Source organism: Panthera leo, chromosome A2 (assembly GCF_018350215.1).
Source record: "Panthera leo isolate Ple1 chromosome A2, P.leo_Ple1_pat1.1, whole genome shotgun sequence".
Taxonomy (NCBI): domain Eukaryota; kingdom Metazoa; phylum Chordata; class Mammalia; order Carnivora; family Felidae; genus Panthera; species Panthera leo.
In genome coordinates this window covers 60,808,475-60,832,323 of record NC_056680.1, presented here as the reverse complement: position 1 = coordinate 60,832,323, position 23,849 = coordinate 60,808,475, and the positions used below count along the sequence as shown (strand labels likewise).

The window sequence follows — 23,849 nt, the reverse complement described above, 5'->3', positions numbered from 1 at the left end:
AGAAAGCGCTCTCGCGCTCAGCCCAGCGGGACCGGCCCTGCCCGCCGGCCGTGCGCCCTCCCCGCGTCGGGAGCCGGGATCCCTGAGCCGTCAGGGACACCACTCGAGCGGAGACGGCTGTGAGGCGGAAAGGGGGGCGCGCACCCCGATGGGAGTGGACAGGAGGCAGGCCCCCCACTCCACGGCCCCGCGGCCCCGGACAGCCGTTACCCGACTTCCGCCCGCGTCCTCCCGGTGGCCGACTTCCGGCGCGCTGCGTGACGTCATTGCGGCCGGCTTCCGGCGCGCTGACTTGTGCTCGGCGCTGTCATGTGTCGCTGGCGACAGGAGGCTGTCGGGCGGCCTGGGCATCCGAGGCCATCGCGGGTACCCGGCGGCGCTCGCTCCCTGCTAAGGCCAGGGGAGGATCGGCCGTGGGGGCAGCGCCGCGGGGATGGAGTCGCGGCCGGGGGCGAGGTCCCGGCGGCGGCTGACCGCGTGTCCTCCTCGCGGCGCTGCCTCGGGGAAGTGACGCCGCTCACGCCGCTGCTCCCCGGCCGACGGCGCCCGCCACCCCGCTTTCACCGGAAGCCCTTGCGGAATCCGCCGAGTGTGCCCGGGGGTCTCGGCCCGCCGTTCCGGAGACTGATCGCAGCTGGGGAGTACTTGCCGGGAAGACTGGCAGGAGGGCAGCTCTGGGTAATGACCGGTCGTACGGCTGTTTCTCTGTTCTTGGGAGTTGAGGGAGTTCCCGCTCAGGACCTCCAGGGTCGTGGGGGACAGCGTTGAAGGTAGCCCCTCCCGTCTGGTCTGCAGGCCGGGCCGGTGCCCCAGGCCTAGGGGCTTTCGGGCAGGTGGGCGGCAAGCCTCCAGCGTGCCTGGGTCTGGGGTGGCCCCGTGCATTCCTGCAGTGCTTGCAAGAACATTGGGAAACGGTTTGAGGCCTTGCCCTGCTCCATCCAGAGCAAGGTTATAGAAATTTCGAACAGATGACCGCGTTTTTTCCATTTCTGATGTGCTGCACGTTGTAAACATCTGCAGTTGCCACGTGAGTTTAGAGGAAGTAAAGTTTCAAATCCGGGTTTTTATTCACTGCTCACTTGGCAGGTGCTCAGGAGACACACCTTTGGCAAGTGGCTACTGTTGGAGACCATGCAGCTCACAGAACGTTCACATCTACAGAAGTTATTGTGGATTTGGGGGTGTTTGCTGTGTTCACGCTCGTTGCAGATTTTATATTATTGTCCTTAAAAGCCTTGCAAAAGTTGGAAATGAAGTTTAGGGGGAGTGGTAAAGGGGGAGCCTCGGGGAATCATGAGTGGAAAACAGTGCCAGACGAGCCCGGTGGGATGGATGGATGGATGGATGGATGGATGGGATATCACAAGTTGTAGGAAAAAAATGGTGAAATTCTGCAGTGGGGCTGCTGGAGGGTGAAGCCAGCGTGTGCTCATCTTAAAGGAGGGCATTCCTGTTGGTCTTTGTTCTTCCCCCAGTTCAAATCCTTGGGGACCCCTGAGAGGTGGTCTTGGGTCCGATATGGAACAGGGGCCCACGTCCAGGGTTGCCCAGCCAGAAACTGGCAGATCGCGATTGCACACCAGGCCTCTCCCACCCTACTTACTGTCTGCCCTTTTCCAGATGCCAGACCCAGAGGGAGGAGTGGAATCTGGAAGCAGGTGGGAAGCTTAGGTGGGAGGGGAATGCCCGGGGTGTCCTGGCCTTGGTGGGAGGGCTGTTGGGTGCTGTCAGGGATGGGCCAGTGTGGTCATGGCAGGGCAGCATAGTTCCTCTGGGTGGCCGGGTCACACCACGTCTCCTCTGAAGGTTGAGGCTTTCAGCAGACTTGGGATCTGCCTCTTCAGTCCACGTGCGGACGCTGACCACACCGGCCTCGAGGACACACTCAGTCTCATGTTTCTGCGGTCCTGTGAGCAAGGCGTTGACTGAACTCTGGCCCATCTTCAGATGTTCGAATAGCAGCCAGCCTTGGGACATAGAAGGGAGTGCCTCCCTCTGGGGCAGAGAGCAGGTAAAAGGCTTGGCTTTCCTGTAACACACGGCCCTCCCTGTGTGTGGGTGTTTTCCGGCTCCCCTGGTGGGAATTGGGGCTGGGGGAAGATGCCGACGCCCTGACTGCTGCTGCTGAGAAGGGTCAGCTCTGTAATCAAAGGCCTTGTGTGTCCTACCAGCATGCTTGAAACTGGCGGGCCACCTTGTCACCCTGCCCAGCACATGACAGTACTGTCCGCGGTCCCCCAGTGTGTCAGCCACCGCAATCCCAAGATGCAAGAGCCCTGAGAGATGGCCTCGTCGGTGGCTGCCAAGCTGTTCCTGGAATCTGCAGTGGTGAGTGTGCTGGAGAGGTCTGTCTTCACTTCATGTCTACTAATTTCCCTGAGCCCCCTGCCCGAGAAGTTCAAAACCATCAACTTATTCTGATCTTCCCATATTGAAAATCAGATGATGGAGTCCCAGAAAGATTAATTGCTTTCAAGCTCACGAGACTATTTTTGGACGATAGTGGTCTAATACCTGGACTCTTGAGGCCCTGATTCTTTGGCACGGTGTTGATTGCCTTGGTGGTTTTGGATTCGACCTGCAGCCTTTTCCCCAGGAACCTCCAGGGTTGGTGGTGTGCTGGCCTGGGAAGGCCAGGCTGCTGCTGAGTCCCGTCACAGGGCTGGTTAGCTCACGGTGTGGCCAGGGGTGTGGATCCTGGTCCAGTTCTGTCCCTGCCTCTATGGCAACTGGCATTTGAGAGTCCCTGGCTGTGCTCAAGTTACTTGATTTTTCATCGCAGGCCTCCAAGTCCCTCCTCCTCCTGCCTGAAGGTGTGGCCTCACCACAGACATGCCCTTGTGCTGCTCCCATTCTCAAAGCAGGTGCAAGTCCTGGCATGCTCCCCTTCATGGAGGCAGCTGGAATTTTTTGTTTTCTGCCCAGGGTGGCCTGGGGCCTGGTGTGCGACTCTAACTGGTGTTCTCTGATCTCAGGTTTGGATGCCGCTGCGCTGTCTGCTTCCAAAACAAGGCTCGTCGCTGTCATTGTGACCCCGGCCCCTCTGACAGCTCCTGTGTGGGAAGATGGGGATAGTTAATAAAATCTTTTCAGTGTGTGGTTCGGCCCGGAGGGGTCTCCTTTCTTGTCACTCCTGTCTTTGCAAATGGCTGTGTAGGTGATGGGGCGCCAGCCCCCTACCATCAGGAGCTTTACCTGGAGCCTCAGAGCAGCCTCTGCTGCCTTGACGGACTTCCTTCCCTCTAGTCCTCACCAGCGGGGTGAGACCTGGGTGTGGGGCACATCTTCACACCTGCACACACATGCAGGTGGCCAGGCCCATGTGTGGGCTGACACTCAGTGTGAGCGATGCACACCCAGTTGACTTGTTGGAAAACTGACGCCGGCCCTCTGGTGGACTACACCTGCCCACTCCCAGGTTTAGGTGTTTATTTAGCTCATGTTGGTGAGGCTATCAGCAAGGAATGTCAGCAGGCCCCGCTTGCATCAGAAAACATATGCGGTCAGTCTGTTAACTGATAGTGTGAATGCACAGTGCCCACAGGTGTAACTCCAGGCCACACCAGAAGTGTACTTTCTGGGAGGAAACCCCCAGGGTGGAGGGGGAAGAGTGGGCGGTGGCTGACGAAGTGCCCTCCCTGGTGGGGCCTTCCCCGCAGCAGCCTGCGGTTCCGTACGCCCTCCCCAGTCAGGTGGGTGTAAATCTTTTTTTTTTTTTTTTAACGTTTATTCGTTACTGAGAGACAGAGCATGAGTATGGGAGGGGCACAGAGAGGAGGAGACTGGGAATCTGAAGCAGGCTTCAGGCTCCGATCTGTCAGCACAGAGCCTGACATGGGGCTCAAGCTCACAAACCACGAGATCATGACCTGAGCCAGAAGTCGGACACTTAACTGACTGCCCCCAGATGGACATAAATCTTGAGTGGTCCGGGAACCTGCCAGGGAGAAACCAAAAAGATCAAGGGCATCAGCAGGGGCCAGGGTGGGGCCGGGAAGGAGAGGGACCTGGCTGAGGGAGGCATCTTGGAACTTCCGCTGACCCCATGAGGTCAGAAGAGTGACACACAGCCCCTGTGCTCCTGCTCAGTGCCCCAGCTGAAATCCCGAAAGGGGTTTGTCGTCCCCCCTCAAGATGAGGGGGAGGCAGCCTGGAAGGGAAAGGACTTGGTGTGATGTCATCCCCATCTCCAGACAAGACTGGTTAGGCCTGAGGTCACACTGACAGCCCATAAAGCCCATAGCAAGCTCCGCCCAGGGGCCAAATCCCCAACCTCAGGATGGTCTTGACATTTCTACCAGGAAAAACCCAAAGAGAACTATCCAGGGATGTGAAAATTGATTCCGTTCAGGTTTTTGTGTCCCTGGAATTTCAGACCTCACCTGAGTTCCTCTAGTGTTAATGCATGACGGGGGACCCCATCCATGGGTTGGAGATTGGGGAAGTGACATCCTGGGTCAAGATTCTCCTGAGCGCTGGTGTGGAAAAGCCCTTCAAAAGCACCAGGCCTGTCTTGATGGAAGGGCCAGGCCAACAGCTCCCAAGAGAAGAGGGTGTGCAAGGGTGCCTGCCCAGTTTAATCAGGCATTTGAATAAGCATTTCCCAGTCTTACTAGGTTGTATTCATCTTAATGAATTTGAGGGGCAAAAAAAATCCCTTAACTTGCATGTCGGTTACTGCAGAGTTCAAAAAGTGGGCTCATTGAAAGGCAGTTATTAAACAGACTAGTTTTTGAGTACAGGCCCCCGAAAGCATCCCACAGATGACTCAATTTTGGCCGATACTCCAGCCTCCGCATGACCCAGTGGGTGGAGACAGAACTGTCCGCCTGGAGGATGCCATGGGGTCAAGGAGGCTGGAGACAAATCTGAGCCAGCCGGTCTGCCCATTGTAGAGAGCTCTCTACTATTCCTGATACTTACTACTGAAGGGATAGGCCGGGGGAGGGGGGGGACAGGCTTCCTGTGGCACGACTCTCCCGAGCCTCAGCCTCAGCGTGAGGATCCCAGGCCACCAGCCCTGTGGTGTGGTGCAGTCTGACCTAGAGCAGGGTTTGTCATTCACATCCTGGTGTGGCCTTGCACAATTACAAGAATGTTATTCTAGACCCCAGCCCCAAGCTCTGGGCCTCAGCATTCCCCACTCTTAATCAAGATACAAGGTACCCACCCTAAAACGCACCTAGTGTTGAGCTCTGAGAGTTCACACACATGGGGTTGGCAGCCATGACCACGTCAAGCTACACGGGTGACCCTCCCCCCTGCTTGGGCCAAGGCATGGGCATAGAGACCACAGAGGGTCCAAGCTTACTAAGGCAGTCAGCAGAAACCTTCCAGAGCCCCCAGTGCCTCCACCGTCGGGAGTCCGCCCTCTGGTTGGGGGAACCAGGAAGCAAGGGTGAAAGCCCCTCTCGGGAGGGAGCGGCAAGGGGGGAGGGCAGCCCCTCCCCAGGGCCAGAACCCACTTCCTCCTTTACCACACGCGCCCAGGGAGACAGGCCCAGAGGGCTGGGCCTGCTCCCAGCACCCTCCCCTCTGTCCCTCTGTACAGGAAGGTCGGGGCCACCTGGCCCGGGTGCCTCCCGCCAGCAGGATGGATGAGGAAGGCCCTGACTGCGGCAAAGCCGACTTTGTGCTTTTGGACCAAGTGACCATGGAGGACTTCATGGAAAACCTAAAGCTCAGGTGAACGCAGGGCACCGGGCCCCCTCCCCCACCCCCAAGCTCCCTGGTCCCTGTCAGCCCAGGTTGGGGGGGTGGTGCTTACACACACACACACACACACACACACACACACACACACACACACACGGACCGCTGTCTGGGTGACTACAGGGGGACCTGGTCGGGCACGAAGGACAGTCCTCCCAGGGCAAGGGTGGCCAGCCAGTGATGGGCCGGCTTCCCAGACCCCCTCCTTCAACACAGTCTGGCTACCTTCTGCCCCTCCTGCCTGGCAGGGACTGGCAGGGACCGGCAGGTGCCAGCCCCGACAGGGCACACAGTCTCTCTCCGGCCGGCCAGGGATCGTGTGCTGGGCCCTTCCCTTCCCCCCTCCCCCCCACCGCCTCCGCCAAGGGAAGCGAGCAGGCCCTGTCCCGGGGTGTAGCTGAGATGACGCTCAGGGGGGTGCATGGGGTGCTGCAGGGCGTGGCTGCTAGAAGTGACATGGGGTCTGATTTGCCCTGCAGGAGCCAGGGGATAGGGAGATGGGGTGGCCGCCAGGACTTGGACAGGTGGACCGCCAGGGCGAACAGAAGGCGGCTGTGGAGCTAGGGGGCACCACCCGCCCGGCACACGTTGTTGAAGGAGGAGGACAGGAGAAGAGCTATTTTGTTCAGGGCTAAGCATAACCTCACTTCATTCTGACAACCTAGCCCATGGGACGGGAGGGCATCCCCAGCTCCATTTTCACGATGGAGCACTGAACCCGGCCACATGGTTCGCAGGGGGCAGGTCGGGCGACGAGAGGGTGTGTGGAGGGAGCTGAGCTGGGGGACTCCCTCTACTGAGGCGGCAGCAGAGGAAGAGGAACCCCTGAAAGGGACGGGCCACAAGCTGCTGGGGCAGGGCGGGTCCCAGACCGCTTGGGAGCAGGCAGCCCCGGGTGCCTCCCAGGGCAGAAAGGTCAAGAGGGGGAGGGATGTAGGTCCTGGGGGGGGGGGGTCCCGAAAGGAAGGGCTGAGAGGTCTGAGGATGTGCAGGGGGAGGGGCCGCAGCCCTAGGCCCCCTCCCTGCACTCCTCCCCAGTCCCAGCCATCTGGGTGGGGCTGGGCGGGGGCCTCAGGACGGAAGCAGCCCGAGTCTCCTCCCACTGCCTCCCAGCCCCTTTCTCCTCTCCGACCTCGACCACCTGGTTCCACCTTTCCCAGTGTGGCCTCGGCAAATCGGCCTTTCGTGAAGTGGGTGGTCCTGATTCCTGGTACCCCCGTGGAGAGCAGCGTGGACCCCAACGTGACCCTGCAGCAGGGGTGGGGTTCCAGCAGGATGGCACCGGGAAGTCTCAGATCACCCCTCACCCGCTTCCCACTCTCAGCCCTGGGGTGGTCTAGGGCCTCTCCAAGGCTCCCCACAGCGGCCCACGGCCCCAGCACCTGGGTGTACAACCCCAGTCCTGAGCGCTGAGGCCCGGCCCCTCCTGTGCCAGGTTCGAGAAGGGCCGCATCTACACCTACATCGGCGAGGTGCTGGTGTCCGTGAACCCCTACCAGGAGCTGCCCCTGTACGGGCCTGAGGCCATCGCCAAGTACCAGGGCCGTGAGCTCTATGAGCGGCCGCCCCACCTCTACGCTGTGGCCAACGCTGCCTACAGGGCGATGAAACGGCGGTCCAGGGACACCTGCATTGTTATCTCAGGTACGTGCCCCGTCGCCAGGGCCCAGGTAGCCTAGCCTCCCCGGACCCGGTGGAGGGGGGTGCACAGGGAACCGGTCAAGGGGACCAGCCGCTAATTCTGTCTGACTGTCCGTCTGCCCGGCAGGGGAGAGTGGGGCAGGGAAGACAGAGGCCAGCAAGCACATCATGCAGTACATCGCTGCCGTCACCAACCCCAGCCAGAGGGCAGAAGTGGAGAGGTGAGAGCAGGGAGAGCTGGCCAAGGGGTGGCCCTGGGTGTGACACCTGGAGGGGAAGACCCATAAGAGTTCAGTGGGCTCATCTGTCAGGAGGGCTCCAGGTGACCCGTGCAGGCCCTCTCAACCCCAGGGGAGGCAGGCCCAGTGCCAGGGGGACCCACCGCCAGGAACATGAAGAGGCAAGGTGCACAGGGCCGACAGACAGACGCTGGGCCCTCAGGCTGACCCCACAGAAGGAAGTAGTTGCCCGGACGGTCAGGAAGTGCCTGGCCGGGATGAGGGCCCGCCTGTCCACCTCCTTGCCCGCTGCTTACCGGCTGTGACCGGTGGGGCCACGTGGGAGCAGCTTCCTGTGTGAGAGCCCCAGTTCTTCCTGGGCCCTTCCTGTCGAGAGAGCCAAGGTGGAGTTCCGGGGGCTGGGGGCCCAGTGCTGGAAATTCTGGGCCACCCCGGGACTGGAGGTGCAGGGCGGGGTGCGCTGTCCTCCCTGCAGGCTGCAGGTGCCTGGGAGGCAAGGAGGTGCACTTCCGAGAGCACCTGGCAGGTGGCCTTCCCAGCCCACAAGATGGGAGGCGGCAGGCAGGGGTGCTGAGTCTGCGGCCTCCAGCCCAGCCCCCCTGCCCCGCCAGGGTCAAGGATGTGCTGCTCAAGTCCACGTGCGTGCTGGAGGCCTTCGGGAACGCACGCACCAACCGAAACAACAACTCCAGCCGCTTCGGCAAGTACATGGACATCAACTTCGACTTCAAAGGAGATCCTGTCGGGGGGCACATCCACAGCTATCTGCTGGAGAAGGTGGGCCCTGCTGCCTGGGGTCCGGGGGCAGGACACACTTTCTGGGAGGTGCCAGGCTCTGAGGGGGCCCCCTCTGCACCAGGCCTGCCTCACCCACTCTGCCCGCACCACCCTGGGGGCTCTGGGAGGGGTCCCCTGTGTGGGGCCAGGGCCCAGCTGCCCTTCTCTCCTCAGTCTCGGGTCCTCAAGCAGCACGTGGGCGAACGGAACTTCCACGCCTTCTACCAGGTGAGCCAAAGCAGGGGTGTGGTAGCGCCCAGGAAGGCCTTCCGACTGCCCCACCCACAACCCATTTCCCTCTCGGTCTCCCCTCTGCTGTGATACCGCCAGTTCCCTACCCACCCTGCGGCTGGGGAGCTCCCTGGACACCATCGGGGCGGTGTCTACACTGGGTGAGGCCCCCTGGATAGGATCTTCCTGGACTCTGGTGGTGTTTATATCATGCCTGACTGCTGAAGCGGGATCTCTCTGTACTCCCGTGGTGTCTACAGCATGTCTGACCGCTGGACTCAGGCAGTGTCCACACTGTCAATGAACTCCCTCGGTTTTGTCCTCCTGCACGTTTGCGGGGGGAGTCCTTGGAGTTCGGAGGGCCTGACAAAGGGGTGTGCCTGACCTCCAGGTCCTGCGGGGCTGTGAGGACTCACAGCTGGAAGACTTGCACCTGCAGAGGAACCCCGCCCTGTACAGCTTCACCCGGCAGGGAGCGGGGCTCAATGTGAGTGGGGGTGGGGCTCCTCAGGAGCACCAGGGTGCCCAAGGCTCCATGGCGCCAGGTGCCGGGGCACTGGGTATAGGCAGGCGGCAGGACCACAGAGGCCCCGATTTGACGGGGATCCACGGGGAGGAATTGGGGGCTTTGCATGGGGAGGGGTGCAGCAGGTGAGCAGGCAGGACAGGTCAGAGGCATCACGGGCTCAGCGTGGCACCGGGAGGCTGAGCCCCTCCGCCTGCAGCCCCTGGACAGCGACGAGAGGAGCCACCACCAGGCAGTGATGGAAGCCATGAGGGTGATCGGCTTCAGTCCCGAGGAGGTGGACTCCGTGCGCCGGATCCTGGCCGCCATTCTGCACCTGGTGAGCCCGGCTAGGGGCTGAGGGGCCGTGGTGTCCTAGGGCCGCCCCTGGAGGAGGAGACTGGCCTCTGGCAGTCCAGCCCCATAGCCAGCCCTCTGTGAAGCCTGGAGGCCTCCCCGAGCTATGGGTTTTGTGTGCCCACGTACGGGTCAGGCCTGCAACATGCCACGTCCGTGTCTGGCAGGTGAGCCTGCACTCAGCAGGCTCAACAAAGCTGAGCATCCTGCGGACGCCTCTTGCACCTGTCATTTGAGGTCTGTGTGGCTTTAGTCAGTTGCTCCACCCCTCTGAACCTCTCTGTGAGGTGTCTTGAAGAGCAGGGGGCACATAGAGGGTGCAGGAAGACGCAGCGGGACCACGGATGTAATGTTCTGGGTGGGAAGCCTTGGAGAAGGCTCTACTGTGCGCTGTGGGCCACTCCCTCATCTGGGGCCACTCCCCTGGCAGAAGCCAGGCCCCCCCACACCCCTATCCCTGCCTGTCCTTTCTTCTCCCTGGGTAGAGGTGTGCAGGCAGGCTCCTCTGGGATCTGGGATGGGGAGCCTGACTGTCATGGCTCGCCATCACCAGGGAAACATCGAGTTTGTGGAGATGGAGGAGAGCGGGCTGGAGCAGGGGCACGTGGCCGTGGCCGAGGAGGTGTTGGTGGACCACGTGGCCAAACTGACGGCAACGCCCCGGGAGTCGGTGATGCGCTGCCTCTTGTCTCGCACTGTGGCCTCAGGAGGCAGGGAGCTCATTGAGAAGGGGCACACGGCTGCGGAGGCCAGCTATGCCCGGGACGCTTGTGCCAAGGTACTCTGGCGGCAGGCTGTGGGGAGGGAGGCGGGGACACCCAGGAGGCCTTCCCAGAGGAGGCAAGGACAGATGCAGCTCAAAGCAGCTGGCTCCTGGCCTCCCCCAGGCAGTGTACCAGCGGCTGTTTGAGTGGGTGGTGAACCGGATCAACTGTGTCATGGAACCCCGCGGCCGGGACCCCCGGCGTGACGGCAAGGACACAGTTATCGGCGTGCTGGACATCTATGGCTTCGAAGTGTTCCCTGTGAACAGGTGGGCGGCCCAACCACCGCATCCCACACTCTGACCCCAACCTCTAGGGCTGCCTTAGTCCCACGGAGCTCCGCAGGGCTAGGGAGCAGGATGTGCGGCGTCTGTCTGTCTCAGCTGGTCCCTAGCCCCAGGCTCATGCCCCCGAGTGTGCCTCAACTGTGCTTCCCATCCAGTGGTGCCCAAGAAGGCAAGATTTGGGGCTCACTTCCCCTGGCCATGACTCCCAAATCCACTCTGGAGCATTGGCAGGGGTGGGGGGGTGGTCTGGAGCGGGAGATGCTCCCCCACAGTGGGGCGCCTCGGGGGAACTTCAGGGGAGCTATTCCGGGAGGGGCCGCCGGAATGGGTGCATGGGATCTACACAGAGCGAACAGCCCCAGACGGCCCGCGGGGCGAGTGCAGGGCGTAACCGCGGGCCCCTCCGCCGCCCGCAGCTTCGAGCAGTTCTGCATCAACTATTGCAACGAGAAGCTGCAGCAACTATTCATCCAGCTTATCCTGAAGCAGGAGCAGGAGGAGTACGAGCGGGAGGGCATTGCCTGGCAGAGCGTGAGTGCCGGCAAGGGTGTGTGGGGGCCATGGGGGGCGGTGCGCTCGGGGGCCCTGGGGCGCGGAATGGCCCAGGCTCACGGGCACACTTGGAGACGCCAGCCGCTCTGCAGGTGGACTACTTCAACAACGCCACCATCGTGGACCTGGTGGAGCGGCCCCACCGTGGCGTGCTGGCTGTACTGGATGAGGCCTGCAGTGCCGCGGGCACCATCACTGACCGGATCTTCCTGCAGAGCCTGGACACGCACCACCGCCACCATGCACACTACACCAGCCGCCAGGTGCTCCTCTGCCCCCTGCGGCCGCCCCCGCCCCACCTGTCCCCAGCTGGTCCCTGTCTGAGCCCCACAGGCACCGTGCTGCCTGTCTTGGTGGGACCTTGGTGGCCGGGCCTCCCCTCAAGGACGGTCTTCTGTGCCAACCCCTGCCCTGTGCCTTGACCCTGGCCCGCCCCCTCCCCAGCTCTGCCCCACAGACAAGACCATGGAGTTTGGCCGAGACTTCCGGATCAAGCACTATGCAGGGGATGTCACGTAAGGCCCTCTCACCATTTTTTTTTTTTTTTTTTTACTTTTTCTTAGTTTATTTATTTAGTTTTCGAGAGAGAGAGAGAATACAGCAGGGGAGAGGCAGAGAGAAGGAGAGACACATTCCCAAGCAGGCTGTCAGCACAGAGCCAAGTGTGGAGCTTGAACTCATGAACCTTGAGATCATGGCCTGAGCTGAGATTGAGAGTCGGACACCTAACTGACTGAGCCACCCAGGCACCCCATCTCCCCTTCTTGCACACTTGAGACGTGCCTGTCAGCAAGTACACAAGTGAAACGCATGAAATGGAGGTTTTAAGATCAGAGCTCTCAGTCCTGCCTGCACCATAGAATCCTCTGGAAGCTTTAAAAGATGCTCTCATCTAGGCCCCACCCCATGCTGGTGCTGGGGGAGGGACACGCTATTATGAAGGCGTCCTCCCTGGAGATGCAGGTTGGGAGCTGGGGGTGGGGCGCAAAGGGGCCAAAGTCAGTGTTTCCAACAAGCTCAGTACCAATGCCCACGGAGTCCTTCGGAAATCTCCGTGCTATTTTACAAATTTACCTGTTGCTCACCTCATCCTGACTGGGACTTGAGGTGGCCCACAGGGAGAGGCACAAGTGTCTACTTGTCCCTCACAAGGACAAGAAGCGGAGAAGACAGTGCAGCCAGAGGTCAGACCCCATGCCCGTAGCCTTTGCCGGAGCCCCAGGTGGAGCCAAGAGTTTGGCCCTGAGCGATTTCTAGCCTTTGTCATCAAAGGGCAAGACAAGGAATCTGAGGTTCTTGGTGCCACAGTCAAAACACACCAATGAGTCAGGAGTTCCTCGTTTAATTGCTGTCACTGATACTTACAGAAACTCAGTAGGCGCTGTTCTGAGCATGTGATGTGTATCAGGGCACAGACGGGTTGTCACTGGTCCCAGGCCACACATCACGTATGCACTAGAGCCAGGGTTCAGTGCTGTGGGCACAACCACTGACTCATATTCCTGGAGGGAGGCTCTCAGAGAGGGGAGTCTTATGTGGGTGTTGGAGGGAGGAAGGGGGAGGCTGGTGGGGACTTCCTGGGGCTGTCAGAGGCCCCTCACCAGCCCTGCCTCTGCAGGTACTCAGTGGAGGGCTTCATCGACAAGAACAGGGACCACCTGTTCCAGGACTTCAAGCGGCTGCTGTACAACAGGTGTGTGGGCCGGAGGTGCAGGCCGAGCCCTGGGGCTTCAAGCACGACAGGCTTTCAGACGCCCAGGTCTGACACCCGCCTCATGGGCTGACAGCCTGAGGTTTAACACAGAGGCCACAAAGCTTACCAGTGGCAGAGCTGGGGCGGGGCTGCCCTCCAGAGGGCGGCTGGGGATGTGGCCTGTGTTTGCAGCTCAGACCCCACCCTGCGGGCCATGTGGCCAGACGGGCAGCAGGACATCACAGAGGTGACCAAGCGCCCCCTGACAGCCGGCACCCTCTTCAAGAACTCCATGGTGGCCCTGGTGGAAAACCTGGCCTCCAAGGTACTGCCCCCTGCCCCTGCCCCTTCCCCTGCCTTGGATCTTTCCAGGTCCTTCTGTCTGTGCCTGTGCATCAAACTGCCCACACCCCCTGCCGACTTCTGCACATCTTGGGAAAGGTGGTGTTCACCTCCTGCAGTGAGCTCTACCCCACCCCCACGCCCACCCCCATCAGCCAGCAGGAAGCCGCCAGAGTGCCAGTGACATGTCCTGGGCTGGGCTGAAGCCTGAGTAAATTCGTGGTTTGAAGCCTCTTTCCTGTCCCCACCGCCTAGTGCATGGGCGGGACTCACAGGGACAGGAAAGCAGCTTCTTGGGGAGCTCAAAGTCAAAAGGGACCTCAGGAAGACCCCAGAGCCCGCTTAGCCACAGAACATCTGGACATTCAGCCTGGCCTCTGCGGAGGCAAGAGGGAGGCCGGCACAGCCCCTCAGCCTCCCCTTTCCCCTGCAAGAGCCCCTTCCCATACACACAGTGAGGGAGTGGGGCAGGGGGCACACCTGCCGGGTGGCCGGGTGGGGGGGCTGACGCTGGTCTCCCTGAGTGTCCAATGTCGTGGCAGGAGCCTTTCTACGTCCGCTGCATCAAGCCCAATGAGGACAAGGTGGCTGCAAAGCTGGACGAGGGCCACTGTCGCCACCAGGTCGAGTACCTGGGGCTGCTGGAGAATGTGCGTGTCCGGAGGGCCGGCTTTGCTTCCCGCCAGCCCTACCCTCGGTTCCTGCTCAGGTACCACTCCCTGTGACTGGGAGCCCCATCTCCCCAGTGTCTGTCCCCCACGGGCTCCAATGAGGAGTCTGAGGGGTAGGCAGAGGGTCCCAGACGCCCCCAGGGCCCCTCAGACGCAGACACGCAGGACACTGGCAGCGAGGACCCTTGCAGGACAGGGGACAGGGTGGCCGTGGGCTGGAGTGAGTGGCATGTGGGGCGATGGCATGGGCCAGGTGTAACAGGCCAGCGCGGGGTGGTTCCACACCTGTCCCTAGAGCATGGTGCCCACCGCCCCGTCCTGCATCACAGGTACAAGATGACCTGTGAGTACACGTGGCCCAACCACCTCCTGGGCTCTGACAGGGCAGCCGCGAGTGCCCTCCTGGAGCAGCACGGACTGCAGGGCGATGTGGCCTTTGGCCACACCAAGCTCTTCATCCGCTCACCCCAGACTTTGGTCACACTGGAGCAGAGCCGCGCGCGCCTCATTCCCATCATCGTGCTGCTGCTGCAGAAGGTGTGCCCGGCTGGGTGCCCACCATGGAGAGTGTGGGGAGAAGGGTGTTCACCTTGGGGCGAGGCAGGAATGGGTGTGCACCTTGGGGGGAGGGGGGAGGGGTGTGCACCTTGGGGAAGGGGAGGGGTGTGCACCTGGGGGTATGGGTGTGCACCTGGGGGGAGGGGGGAGGGGTGTGCACCTGGAGGGGGGAGGGGTGGATGTGCACCTGGGGGAGGGGAGGGATGAGTGTGCACCTGGGAGGAGGGGAGGGGTGGGTGTGCACCACCTGGAGTTGGGGGGTATGCGTGCACCGACGGGCCCACAGGCACACCTCCAGGCACCACAGGAATCCCCTTTAGTCAGAGACAGACCAGGACTAAAACTGACTTAATCAAAAAGTATGGCTGTGGTTCAGTTCACCTCAGTCCTGAGGCTGTCTCTTTCAGGCTGGGGTGGATCCAGGTGCTCAGAACAAGATTTTCAGGAATCTGGCTGCCATCTTTTTACCTTCCTTTTTTTTTTTTTTTTTTTTTACTTTTTTCTTCTTTATTCTAAAAGACTTGGGACCTGGACAAAACCATGCATGCTGGGGCTCCAAACTCCCCCACCTACTCCCCGCAATCAGTTGTGTCACCCTGTGACCAGTGTGGTTTTCTGCCGACACCTGCACCCCACCTCAGTTCTGTTCAAGCAAATCATTTTGTTTAGAGTCGTTTCAGGATGTGTTTCCAAAGGATGGGGATGCCGCCGTGTCTCTCCCTGTTTAACATTTTAAACCTACTGAAAAGTCAACAGATTTCTCTGATTACTTCCTGTCCACCTGGACTGCTACATCCTGTGCCCGCTACCCCACCTCTGTGCGTCTGTCCCCACACCCACATTCAGACACTCATACACGTGTATTTCTGTTTTCCTGAATTCTATAAAGTAATGACACCCCCAAATATCTCAGCACACATATCCTAAGAACAAGGATGTCAAACCATGCTGACCTTAGCAGACAAGAAACCTAACGCTGATAAAATATCATCCGTATACCTGAATCACACATAGCCTGTGTTCAGGTTTCCACAAATGTCCCACTATTACTTCTCACATCTTTACAAACCCAGCCAGTGACAACACACTGCATTTAATAATTGTTAGCTTTGCTCTCTCTCCTAACACATAGGGACCGTTTTTAGGAACAGGACACAATGCCTCTGTCACAGAAACAGGACTCAGGAGGCTCACACTGGGTCCTTGTGGCCCCATGTTTCCAGGGCTGTCCACAGTGCCATCCATCCTGTCCTCCATCTGTTTGAGTCTGGGCTGCCTGCTGTGGGGCTCCAGTCTGGATTTTCATGGTTGTATTCTTGGGGTGCCCCCCATCTTGGGGCCTCCTTGGGTTGGAGGTCAGACCTGGGCCAGCTCAGCTCAGCCCCTCGTTGGGGGGGAAGCACCCACACCTGCGGGTGTCGGATCTTCCGTCTAAGGGTGTGCAGTGGGAGCTCTCCCAGGGGTCAGGCAGAGGCCCCAACAGGCAGGGCCGTGTGCCCACCTGGGAAGCAGCCTGCCGCCAGGTGGAGGTGGCCCCTGGGCAACACAGACAGGTCAGCCTTGCCCAGCAGCAGGCTGTGGGTGGAGGGGGTGGGGGCCTGGCCAGGCCTGATGAGAGCCTGGCTGGCCCCCCAGGCATGGCGCGGCACGTTGGCCAGGTGGCGCTGCCGGCGTCTCCGGGCCGTCTACACCATCATGCGCTGGTTCCGGAAGCACAAAGTGCGCGCTCACCTGGCAGAGCTGCACAGGCGCTTCCAGGCCGCGAGGCAGCCCCCCTTGTATGGCCGGGACCTGGTCTGGCCGACGCCCCCTGCTGTGCTGCAGCCCTTCCAGGACACCTGCCGGTTGCTGTTCTGCAGGTGCAAGCCCTCGGCCCCACCCCTGCGCTCTCCCCCACGCAGCTAGCGCCCACTGAACCCCCGGTGCCAGTCACCTGCACCTCGCAAGCCCCATTTCATGAGCGGGGAAAACAGGAGGCCGTGCACATTAGCTGGGTCCCCACACCCCCACGGTCATCAGCAGAGCCCCGAGGTCTCTTTGCTGGAAGCCTGCAGAGGACGGTGGCTGGCTGGGGCCAGGCAGTGGGGGACACAGCATCTGAGTAGAGCTCTGAAGGCTGGGCAGGAGTTCTCCGGGAGGGAGCCCCAGCAACTGCTGTGCTCAGACCAGGGAGGCTGAAACACAGGGCGGCCGGGGCCAGGCTGAGAGGCTGGGCCTTGTCCCATGGGGGAAGGGAGTAGAGGCCATGCATGTGAGTTCTGGGGGGCAGGACCTGGGATGGGGTCCATCTGACCACCAGGTTCCCTTCAGGTGGCGGGCCCGGCAGCTGGTGAAGAACATCCCACCTTCAGACATGGCCCAGATCAAGGCCAAGGTGGCTGCCATGGGGATCCTGCAAGAGCTGCGGCAGGACTGGGGCTGCCGGCGGGCCTGGGCCCGGGACTACTTGTCCTCTGTGAGTGCTGGGGCAGTGAAGGCTGGGCACCAAGGAAAGGCTCAAGGCTAGACCTTGCCGGTATCCACCCCCAGTGTCCTCTCCCAGGGCTTGGCCGTCCAGCCGGCTTGGAGGCCATGCCCCTCCGCCAGCCCCTTGCCTCTGAAGTTTCAGCTTTCCACCCAGAACCAGCTGGCCTGGGCTTTACTGAACATGGTCTCCTCCACCCTCTGTCCCCCACCCACCCCCTTCTCGGGCTCATGCACCCCTATGCCATGGCTCCCCTTGGCCCTCACACAGGCACCGGGAGCTGTGCCCCTGGCCCCATTCTACAGGGGATGAAGGCCAGGGGCTCAAAGTTTTCCCTGGTCCCATCTGGCCCCTGCCATCCCAGCTTCTGGGCTGGTGGGCAGCAGTGGAGGGCACAGGCCTGTAGAACCTGGGGCTGCACCGGTCCGTGCAGGGGGGCCCCCAGAGAACCCAGGGGAGGCTTCACAGGGCCTCACTCGGCTTGGCTTCCAAAGGGAAGGGTAGCCGTGTGGATTCACCAGACTTGCTGCTGGTCGAGCAAGGACCTCCCTCAGGCAAGCCCCATCTGTCCTCAGGCCACCGACAACCCCACAGCCTCTGGCCTGTTCACCCAGCGACTGAACGCTCTCCGCGAGAAGGACGGCTTTGGGACTGTGCTCTTCTCCAGCCACGTCCGTAAGGTGAGAAGTGGGGCCGGAGAGCCGCAGCCCAGCCCAGCCCAGGGCGGAGGTTTCAGGAGCGGTCAGCTCCACCCCGGTCCGTGAAAACCCGGGCCCAGGGAGAGGAGGCCCTGGGGCGCGACAGGACCCCCAAAGCACCTATCCCGCAGGTGAATCGCTTCAACAAGAGACAGGACCGGGCGCTCCTGCTCACTGACCGGCACCTTTACAAGCTGGACCCGGGCCGTCAGTACCGGGTGATGCGGACCGTGCCCCTGGCCTTGGTGAGCCCCGTGGGGGTGAGGTGGGGGCTTCTGCGGGGCCCCGCCCCTCGAGCCTACCTGGGAAGACCTGAGCTTTCTAGAACTCAGCATCAGCTCGGGGTGGCGGGAAAGGCAGGAAACGAGCCGCGGGGCCCTCTTCCCTGCACCCCTGTCTCCTGCCCCACCACGCTCTTGCCCCTGTGGGGGAGGGGGTGCTGTAACCGCGTGGGGGCCCACCTGGTGCGTTGGCCACGCCGCTGGCGCCGGTTAGACATTAATGGGTGGAGGGCAGAAGGTTCAGCGTCCCGGCCACGCCAGCACACTCAGGGTGAGAGCCGCAGGGCAGTGGTGGCACCGGGTTAGAGGCGCCCTTCTAGAACATTCCACCGTGTCCTGGAGCAAGTTCTCGGGAGCAGCGCCTGGGCCAGTCCTCCCCTTTGGGGCGGACCCGGGGCGGGGGCCCGGTGGGGGGCGGGCGGGAGCTCGCAGGGGCCCCGGGGACAGCCCGGTGGGGAGGGGGTGGGCGGCTGAACCTAGCTAGCCCTCGCTGAGCAGGTGACCGGGCTGAGCGTGACCAGTGGGCGGGACCAGCTGGTGGTGCTGCACGCGCGGGGCCAGGACGATCTAGTCGTGTGTCTGCACCGCTCCCAGCCGCCGCTGGACAACCGCGTCGGGGAGCTGGTGGGGGTGCTGGCGGCGCACTGCCAGGGGTGAGTCAGGGGCGCGCGGGGGTTGGGGGGGCTCTGCCAGGGGTGAGTCCGGGGCGCGCGGGGTGGGGGGGGTGCACTGGCAGGTATGAATCTGGGGCGCGCGGGGGTGGGGAGGCACTGCCAGGGGTGAGTCCTGGGGCGCGGCGGGCTGGGCACTGCCAGGGGTGAGTCCTGGGGCACGGGGACAAGGGGCGCACTGCCAGGGGTGAGTGCCGGAGCGCACAAGGGAGGGTGCTGCGCCGCGGATCCCGCCCCGCCCCTGATGGCCCTCCCGCCCGGATTCAGGGAGGGGTGCGCCCTGGAAGTCCGCGTCTCCGACTGCATCCCGCTGAGCCAGCGCGGGGCCCGGCGCCTCGTGTCAGTGGAGCCGAAGCCCGAGCAGCCGGAGCCAGATTTCCGCTGCAGCCGCGGGGCCTACACCCTCCTCTGGCCGAGCCGCTGACCCGCTGGCCGTGCCCTGCACCCCCTCCCACCCCCCACCCAACGCCAGCCCCGCAACGCGCAATAAAGGCAGCGTGTCTCTGCCCTTCGAGACTTGCATCTGTGGGTGGACGTCCGCACAACTGCCAACAACTTGGGAAACGTAACCCCAGCATCCTCCGCTGGCCCCGTGCGGTCACCGGAAGGGGAGGAAGAGGCCTGGGGGCCCAGTTCGGTGGGGCAGCAAGACCCGGTTCTTCCAGGGACCCCAGACTGGACCGGCTGGATGTGCTGCCCACAGTCCGGGAGGAAACGTGCCCTTTATGTTCCAGGGCCAGGGTCTCTTCCTGTTCCCCTCCCATAAGGCTCCTCGCCTTATCCCTACTGAGCCATGGGGAAGCTCAGGGCTCCCAGGGCCACCTCAGGGCAGGGCTGTGGCTAAGCGCAGCAGACACTGTCCCAGCTGCTGTGTCTCTGCTGAGTGCGGGCATTCCAGGCCCCAGGAACCCTCCCTCTGGGACACAAAGGACCTTGAATCCGGGGCTGTTCAGAAACCACCCAGAGGAAGATGGATACGCCTCCCCTCTCTGGCCAGTAGAGTGGGTCCCCAGCCCCTCTGTCCCTCAGTGTCCCAGCCCTGCCATCCCCACCCCCAGAAATCTCTGTCCGTAGGTGGCCCCTTCCTCCTGGGACTCACTAAATTTGGGTGGCATCCTTGCCTTGTTGTTCCCAGTTGATATGGAAGGATGTGGCATGTGTCCACCACAGCCACCTGGAAGGGCTCACAACTTCTGAGGCCTCCCCAGGGGGCGTGGCAGGTCGCCACCTGCTGGGTGGGCGGCTGTGTTAGGCTGTTCCTGCCCTGGGAGCCCAGCCTGGAGGCCCATGGAGACCCCCACATAGCCCGATCCCGCGTCTGTCCCCAGCTCTGGTGGCCTTAGGACAAGCCAGCCCTTCTCTGAAGAGCAAGCTGATGGTGAAGGGTGCTCAGATCCCCTGGGATCCGGAGAGTCGGCTGCTCTGCACAGCGGGTGGTCCTGGCCAAGGCCAGCAGGACAGCCTGCTTCCTTTCTGGGTTCTCTGCAGCTTTGTGAGGGAGAAAACACTTCCTGGCCACATTTGGGGGTCCAGCCCTGCTGAGGGTGCTCTGTGCTGCAGGCCCAGAGCCAAAAGTGGTTTCTCCAGCCTCCAGACAGGAGCGTCATGGCTGCCGGGCAGGTTCCCCGGGCTGCAGGGTCTGGACACCAGCAGAGGGGTCGGGAGACAGGCCAGGAAGAGGAAGGTCTGGACCTCCTGTATTCAACCTCACATCAGTCTACAAATCCTCCAATTTGTCACAAAGGGAGCGCTTTGCAAATGACACTCAGCCCCGTACCTGCCGAGGTCAGAGGTCAGTGTGAGCTTTATCTTGCCCTGTGACGGAGGGGAGGGGACAGGTTCTGTGACCTGCCATCATGTGTTGAATGGGGCAGCTCCAGGCACACACGCCCCACAGCACACCAGCCGAGGCACTGGCTTTGCTGAGTCACGAGACTCAGCCTTTGCTTCCCCTCACGGGGCAGGGCCTCGGTGCCCTCTGGCCTCGGGTGGATGTCCGCGCCCAAGCAGGATTCCCCAGACTCCAGGCTGGCCCTGAGAAGAGGTGGGGGCGTCTCCGGGCCCGGGGCCTTGAGAAGCCAGAGACACGTGGCAAGGGGCCACATCGGGAAGAGCACGAGACACAGAGAGAGACAGAGGTGAGGCGGAGGCGGCCAGACCAGCAGTTTTGAGCAGTGGTGGTTTTAAGCCACTACATCCAGTGGTAATGTTTTTTGCACTGTGATAGGTAATGGAAACAAAGATTAAGCTTTCTGACCCATGTCTGCGTATCTTTCTGTGTCCCCAAGTCTAGCCAATGAGCTGTCATAAGTTGTCTGAGCTTCTCTGCAATAGTCTTGCACATCTTTATCACATGAATTCGTGGGACCACTGGATTTGGATGCTATTGTAAATGATAACTTTTTATTTTTATTTTTTTTGTTAACTTTTAAAAAAATGTTATTTATAAAGAATAATAGGGGCGCCTGGGTGGCTCAGTCACTTAAGCGTCCAACTTCGGCTTAAGTTGCGATCTCACGGTTCATGAGTTCAAGCTCTATGTCCGGCTCTGTGCGGACAGCTCAGAGCCTGGAGCTGCTTCAGATTCTGTCTCCCTTTCTCTCTGCACCCCCTCCCCACCCCCCCACTCGTCCTCTGTCTCTCTCAAAAATAAAATTAGAAAAATATAATAAAAAATAAAAGAATAATACAATAACTATATATCCAATACTAAGAGTGAACCGTGAACATTTTGCCACGTTTGGTTCAATTTTTCCTGAAATATTTTCAGGTTAATTGTAGATACCACACCATTTCATCCCTAAATATATCAATACGCATCTCTCAAAATGAAGCATGTTATCTTACATGACCAAAAGCTGGGATCAAAACTAACAAAATGCGTAATAATTCCCTTATGTCGCTGAACACTTGGTCAACGCTCAGTTTTCGCCAAATGTCCTTTTACAGGTGGTTTGTAAGAACTGTTATCAAAATAAAATCCACATATTTGTCTCAATCCTTATCCAAGCAAGGGTCCCACATGGTAAGCCTCTTTGTCCTGTGAAGTTCTCAGAATCCACTTGTGTGGTCAGCATTGTGGACCCCAAGTTTATAGACGAGGGGCTTGGCCATGGAGAGGGGTTGTCAGGAGGGGCCCAGGAGCTGGGTGAAGACCCCTCCTCCCACAGAAGGGGCCAGCTGTGCAGTCTTGGGTCCTGACCCACCGAGCCGTCCCACTGAGGGTGGGAATTGCTCTCGTAGAGGGTGTCCGTGCCTGAAGCATACACACTCCTGCAGAAGGGCCCCAAAATGTGCCCACGGAATGCCCCTGCTGGCTCCTGAGGGGACAAGAGGGGAGTGGTGTGGGGGCCTGGGGAGGCCAAGCAGCTTGGGGCTTGTCTGGAAAGGGTGTTCACAGGAGAGGGTGGTCTGCCCATGGTCTTGGAAAGACCTGAAACAACAGGAGCGCCTGGCTCACCAGCTGCCCATCAGATGGGCGCATACCTCCTGGCTGAGGGGAGTCGTCGGACCTCGTCATGGGACCACACCAGGTGGGCCCTCGGGATGCACTTGCGGCAGGAGGAAAGGGCCCCCCAGGGCGCGGCCAGCCCAAGGGAGGGTCACCAAAAGGAGGCAGGAGCCTTTTATGGGAGAAGACCTCCCCCAGACACCCCCAGCCAAGGCCAGACCTGGTGCTGTGCCTGAGCTGTCAGCACAGAGCCCGATGCGGGGCTCAAACTCATGAACCATGAGATCATGACCTGAGCCGAAGTCAGATGCTTAACCGACTGAGCCTCCCAGGTGTCCCAGCGCTACGATTTTCACTTATACGTCTGGGTCTGTGATCTGTCTGGAATTAGTTTTTGCGTCTGGTGTAAAGTAAATGTACATGTTCATTGGTTTTCCCACATGGACATTCAGTATCCAGCACCATTCAGTGACAGTATCTTCCCTCCCGTAGACCTGAGTCCTACTTTCATTTACCGATGGTGTTTTTGAGTCTACCTCTCCGTGTGTCTGTGTGTTTAGAGGTGGCTCTGAGTATTACCGTGTGCCTATGTGACCCGTCACAGGCCCCCTGCATTGACGTGCCACGTTCCTGTGATCCCCACCCTCCCGTGTTTTCCTAGTGCAAAGCCTTATCTTGTGAGAACGGAACTCTCTTCGTCCTCTGCTTTGTGATTTTAATACCTGGATTTCATTTATCTCCTGCATTTTTATTCTCAATACTTCTAGAATAGTTCCTGCAGGGAAAAAAAAAACAAACTTAAATAATAAGCAGGGCAGTGAAAGTCACTATCGCCTTCTTGATCGAGGGGATGCCTGGATCGTGCTCCCATGTGGGGGATTTTGGCTTTCAGCCTGAGATTATTCAGGAAATAGATGCATTTCTTTTTTTATGCTTTTTTTTTTAATATTTATTTTTGAGAGGCAGAGACATAGAGCAGGAGCAGGGGAGGGAGTAGAGAGAGAGGGAGGCACAGAATCTGAAGCAGGCTCCAGGCTCTGAGCTGTCCGCACAGAGCCCGAGGTGGGGCTCGAACCCACGAACTGTGAGATCATGACCTGAGCCGAAGTTGGGTGCTTAACCAACTGAGCCACCCAGGCGCCCCTAGACACATTTCTTATTGAGTTTTTAATTGTAAATGCACTTGACTTTTATCAGCTCTCTCTCTAGGGTCATGAAGAGGCTTGTCACATAGCATATAAATTACATTAAATACAAGCATTATATTATCATGTTTTAAAATCATCCAGAAGAAATAACACATGGAAATAGCCAGAGAGGCGCACAGTTACCACACAATCAGGAGGACACGCCCTCCTACCTTCGAGGCCCCTGGATACCCACAGACAGGAAGAACAGACCAATGCAAGACAGGGAGCCCACAGCACAATTCCATTCTAAGGTTATGAAATATGGTAAGAACAGCAACAAAAACTGCTGCCCTCCCAATAAGTGTTCTTGGGGTAAATTACTAGGTATCTGGGAGATGTTACTAAAATTAATCTAGGTTGATAAAAGTATCAAATGTAAAAGAAAACTTGATTAATATACATCTAAATAGTTATATTACCTTAGCGATGGGAAATCTTTGTTTTTTAATGTTTGTTTGTTTTTGAGAGAGAGAGCTCTCAGGAGGGGCAGAGAAGGTAGAGTAGAGGATCTGAAGCGGGCTCTGGGCTGCCAGCACATATCCCAACCTGGGGCTCAAACTCACGAACTGTGAGATCACAACCTGAGCCGGAGTCCAACACTTAACCGACTGAGCCCCCCAGGTCCCCCAACGGGAAATCTTTGTAAGCATGAGAGCAAGGCATAGAATGTGACAGAAAAATGTATATGTATGCATATATGTGTGTCGTATGTCTGTACAGAGCTATGTGAAAAGCAAAATGCTCTCATAAAAAAGAAAAAAAAAC

The 23,849-nt window shown here is 59.8% G+C and overlaps 2 protein-coding genes and 1 non-coding gene across 5 annotated transcripts; all 3 read left to right on the top strand.

Moving 5' to 3' along the window:
• The first annotated feature begins 263 nt into the window (after positions 1–263).
• Positions 264–3,097, top strand: LOC122205203. Of its 2 annotated transcripts, XM_042913372.1 has the most exons (5): positions 267–678; positions 1,621–1,658; positions 1,807–2,011; positions 2,172–2,328; positions 2,976–3,097. In XM_042913372.1, the coding sequence occupies exons 1-4, from the start codon at positions 310–312 to the stop codon at positions 2,178–2,180; spliced, it is 621 nt and encodes a 206-aa protein (XP_042769306.1). In that variant the 5' UTR covers positions 267–309; the 3' UTR covers positions 2,181–2,328; positions 2,976–3,097. The 2 variants fall into 2 exon arrangements, with proteins under 2 accessions (XP_042769317.1, XP_042769306.1); XM_042913383.1 differs by lacking the exons at positions 1,621–1,658; positions 1,807–2,011; positions 2,172–2,328; positions 2,976–3,097 and adding an exon at positions 1,087–1,468 and having other exon boundaries at positions 264–678.
• On the top strand, positions 839–970 carry LOC122214694. The gene has a single exon (XR_006200068.1). It is a non-coding gene; the product is annotated as a small nucleolar RNA SNORA9 (small nucleolar RNA).
• Positions 3,098–5,487: 2,390 nt separating the features above from the next.
• MYO1G (myosin IG) lies at positions 5,488–20,839 on the top strand. 2 transcript variants are annotated; one of them, XM_042913352.1, is made up of 22 exons: positions 5,488–5,685; positions 7,148–7,356; positions 7,481–7,574; positions 8,204–8,369; positions 8,544–8,597; positions 8,992–9,087; positions 9,326–9,445; positions 10,016–10,240; positions 10,350–10,495; positions 10,930–11,044; positions 11,158–11,328; positions 11,510–11,580; positions 12,684–12,758; positions 12,951–13,083; positions 13,643–13,809; positions 14,101–14,308; positions 15,965–16,188; positions 16,640–16,784; positions 17,369–17,473; positions 17,623–17,736; positions 18,271–18,425; positions 18,711–20,839. In XM_042913352.1, the coding sequence occupies exons 1-22, from the start codon at positions 5,594–5,596 to the stop codon at positions 18,865–18,867; spliced, it is 3,042 nt and encodes a 1,013-aa protein (XP_042769286.1). In that variant the 5' UTR covers positions 5,488–5,593; the 3' UTR covers positions 18,868–20,839. The 2 variants fall into 2 exon arrangements, with proteins under 2 accessions (XP_042769286.1, XP_042769293.1); XM_042913359.1 differs by lacking the exons at positions 15,965–16,188; positions 16,640–16,784; positions 17,369–17,473; ... (1 more) ...; positions 18,271–18,425; positions 18,711–20,839 and adding an exon at positions 14,849–15,952 and having other exon boundaries at positions 5,489–5,685.
• Positions 20,840–23,849: the final 3,010 nt, after the last annotated feature.

What these genes read in the sequence shown, in the direction of transcription:
- LOC122205203 (XM_042913372.1), top strand. Translation starts at nt 310, where the DNA reads ATGTGTCGCTGGCGACAGGAGGCTGTCGGGCGGCCTGGGCATCCGAGG. An exon ending in TGGCAGGAGGGCAGCTCTGG is followed by an intron (nt 679 to 1,620) that starts GTAATGACCGGT and finishes GCCCTTTTCCAG; the next exon opens with ATGCCAGACCCAGAGGGAGG. An exon ending in GGAGTGGAATCTGGAAGCAG is followed by an intron (nt 1,659 to 1,806) that starts GTGGGAAGCTTA and finishes TCTCCTCTGAAG; the next exon opens with GTTGAGGCTTTCAGCAGACT.
- MYO1G (XM_042913352.1), top strand. Translation starts at nt 5,594, where the DNA reads ATGGATGAGGAAGGCCCTGACTGCGGCAAAGCCGACTTTGTGCTTTTG. An exon ending in TGCCGGTTGCTGTTCTGCAG is followed by an intron (nt 16,189 to 16,639) that starts GTGCAAGCCCTC and finishes GGTTCCCTTCAG; the next exon opens with GTGGCGGGCCCGGCAGCTGG. An exon ending in TCTCCAGCCACGTCCGTAAG is followed by an intron (nt 17,474 to 17,622) that starts GTGAGAAGTGGG and finishes CCTATCCCGCAG; the next exon opens with GTGAATCGCTTCAACAAGAG.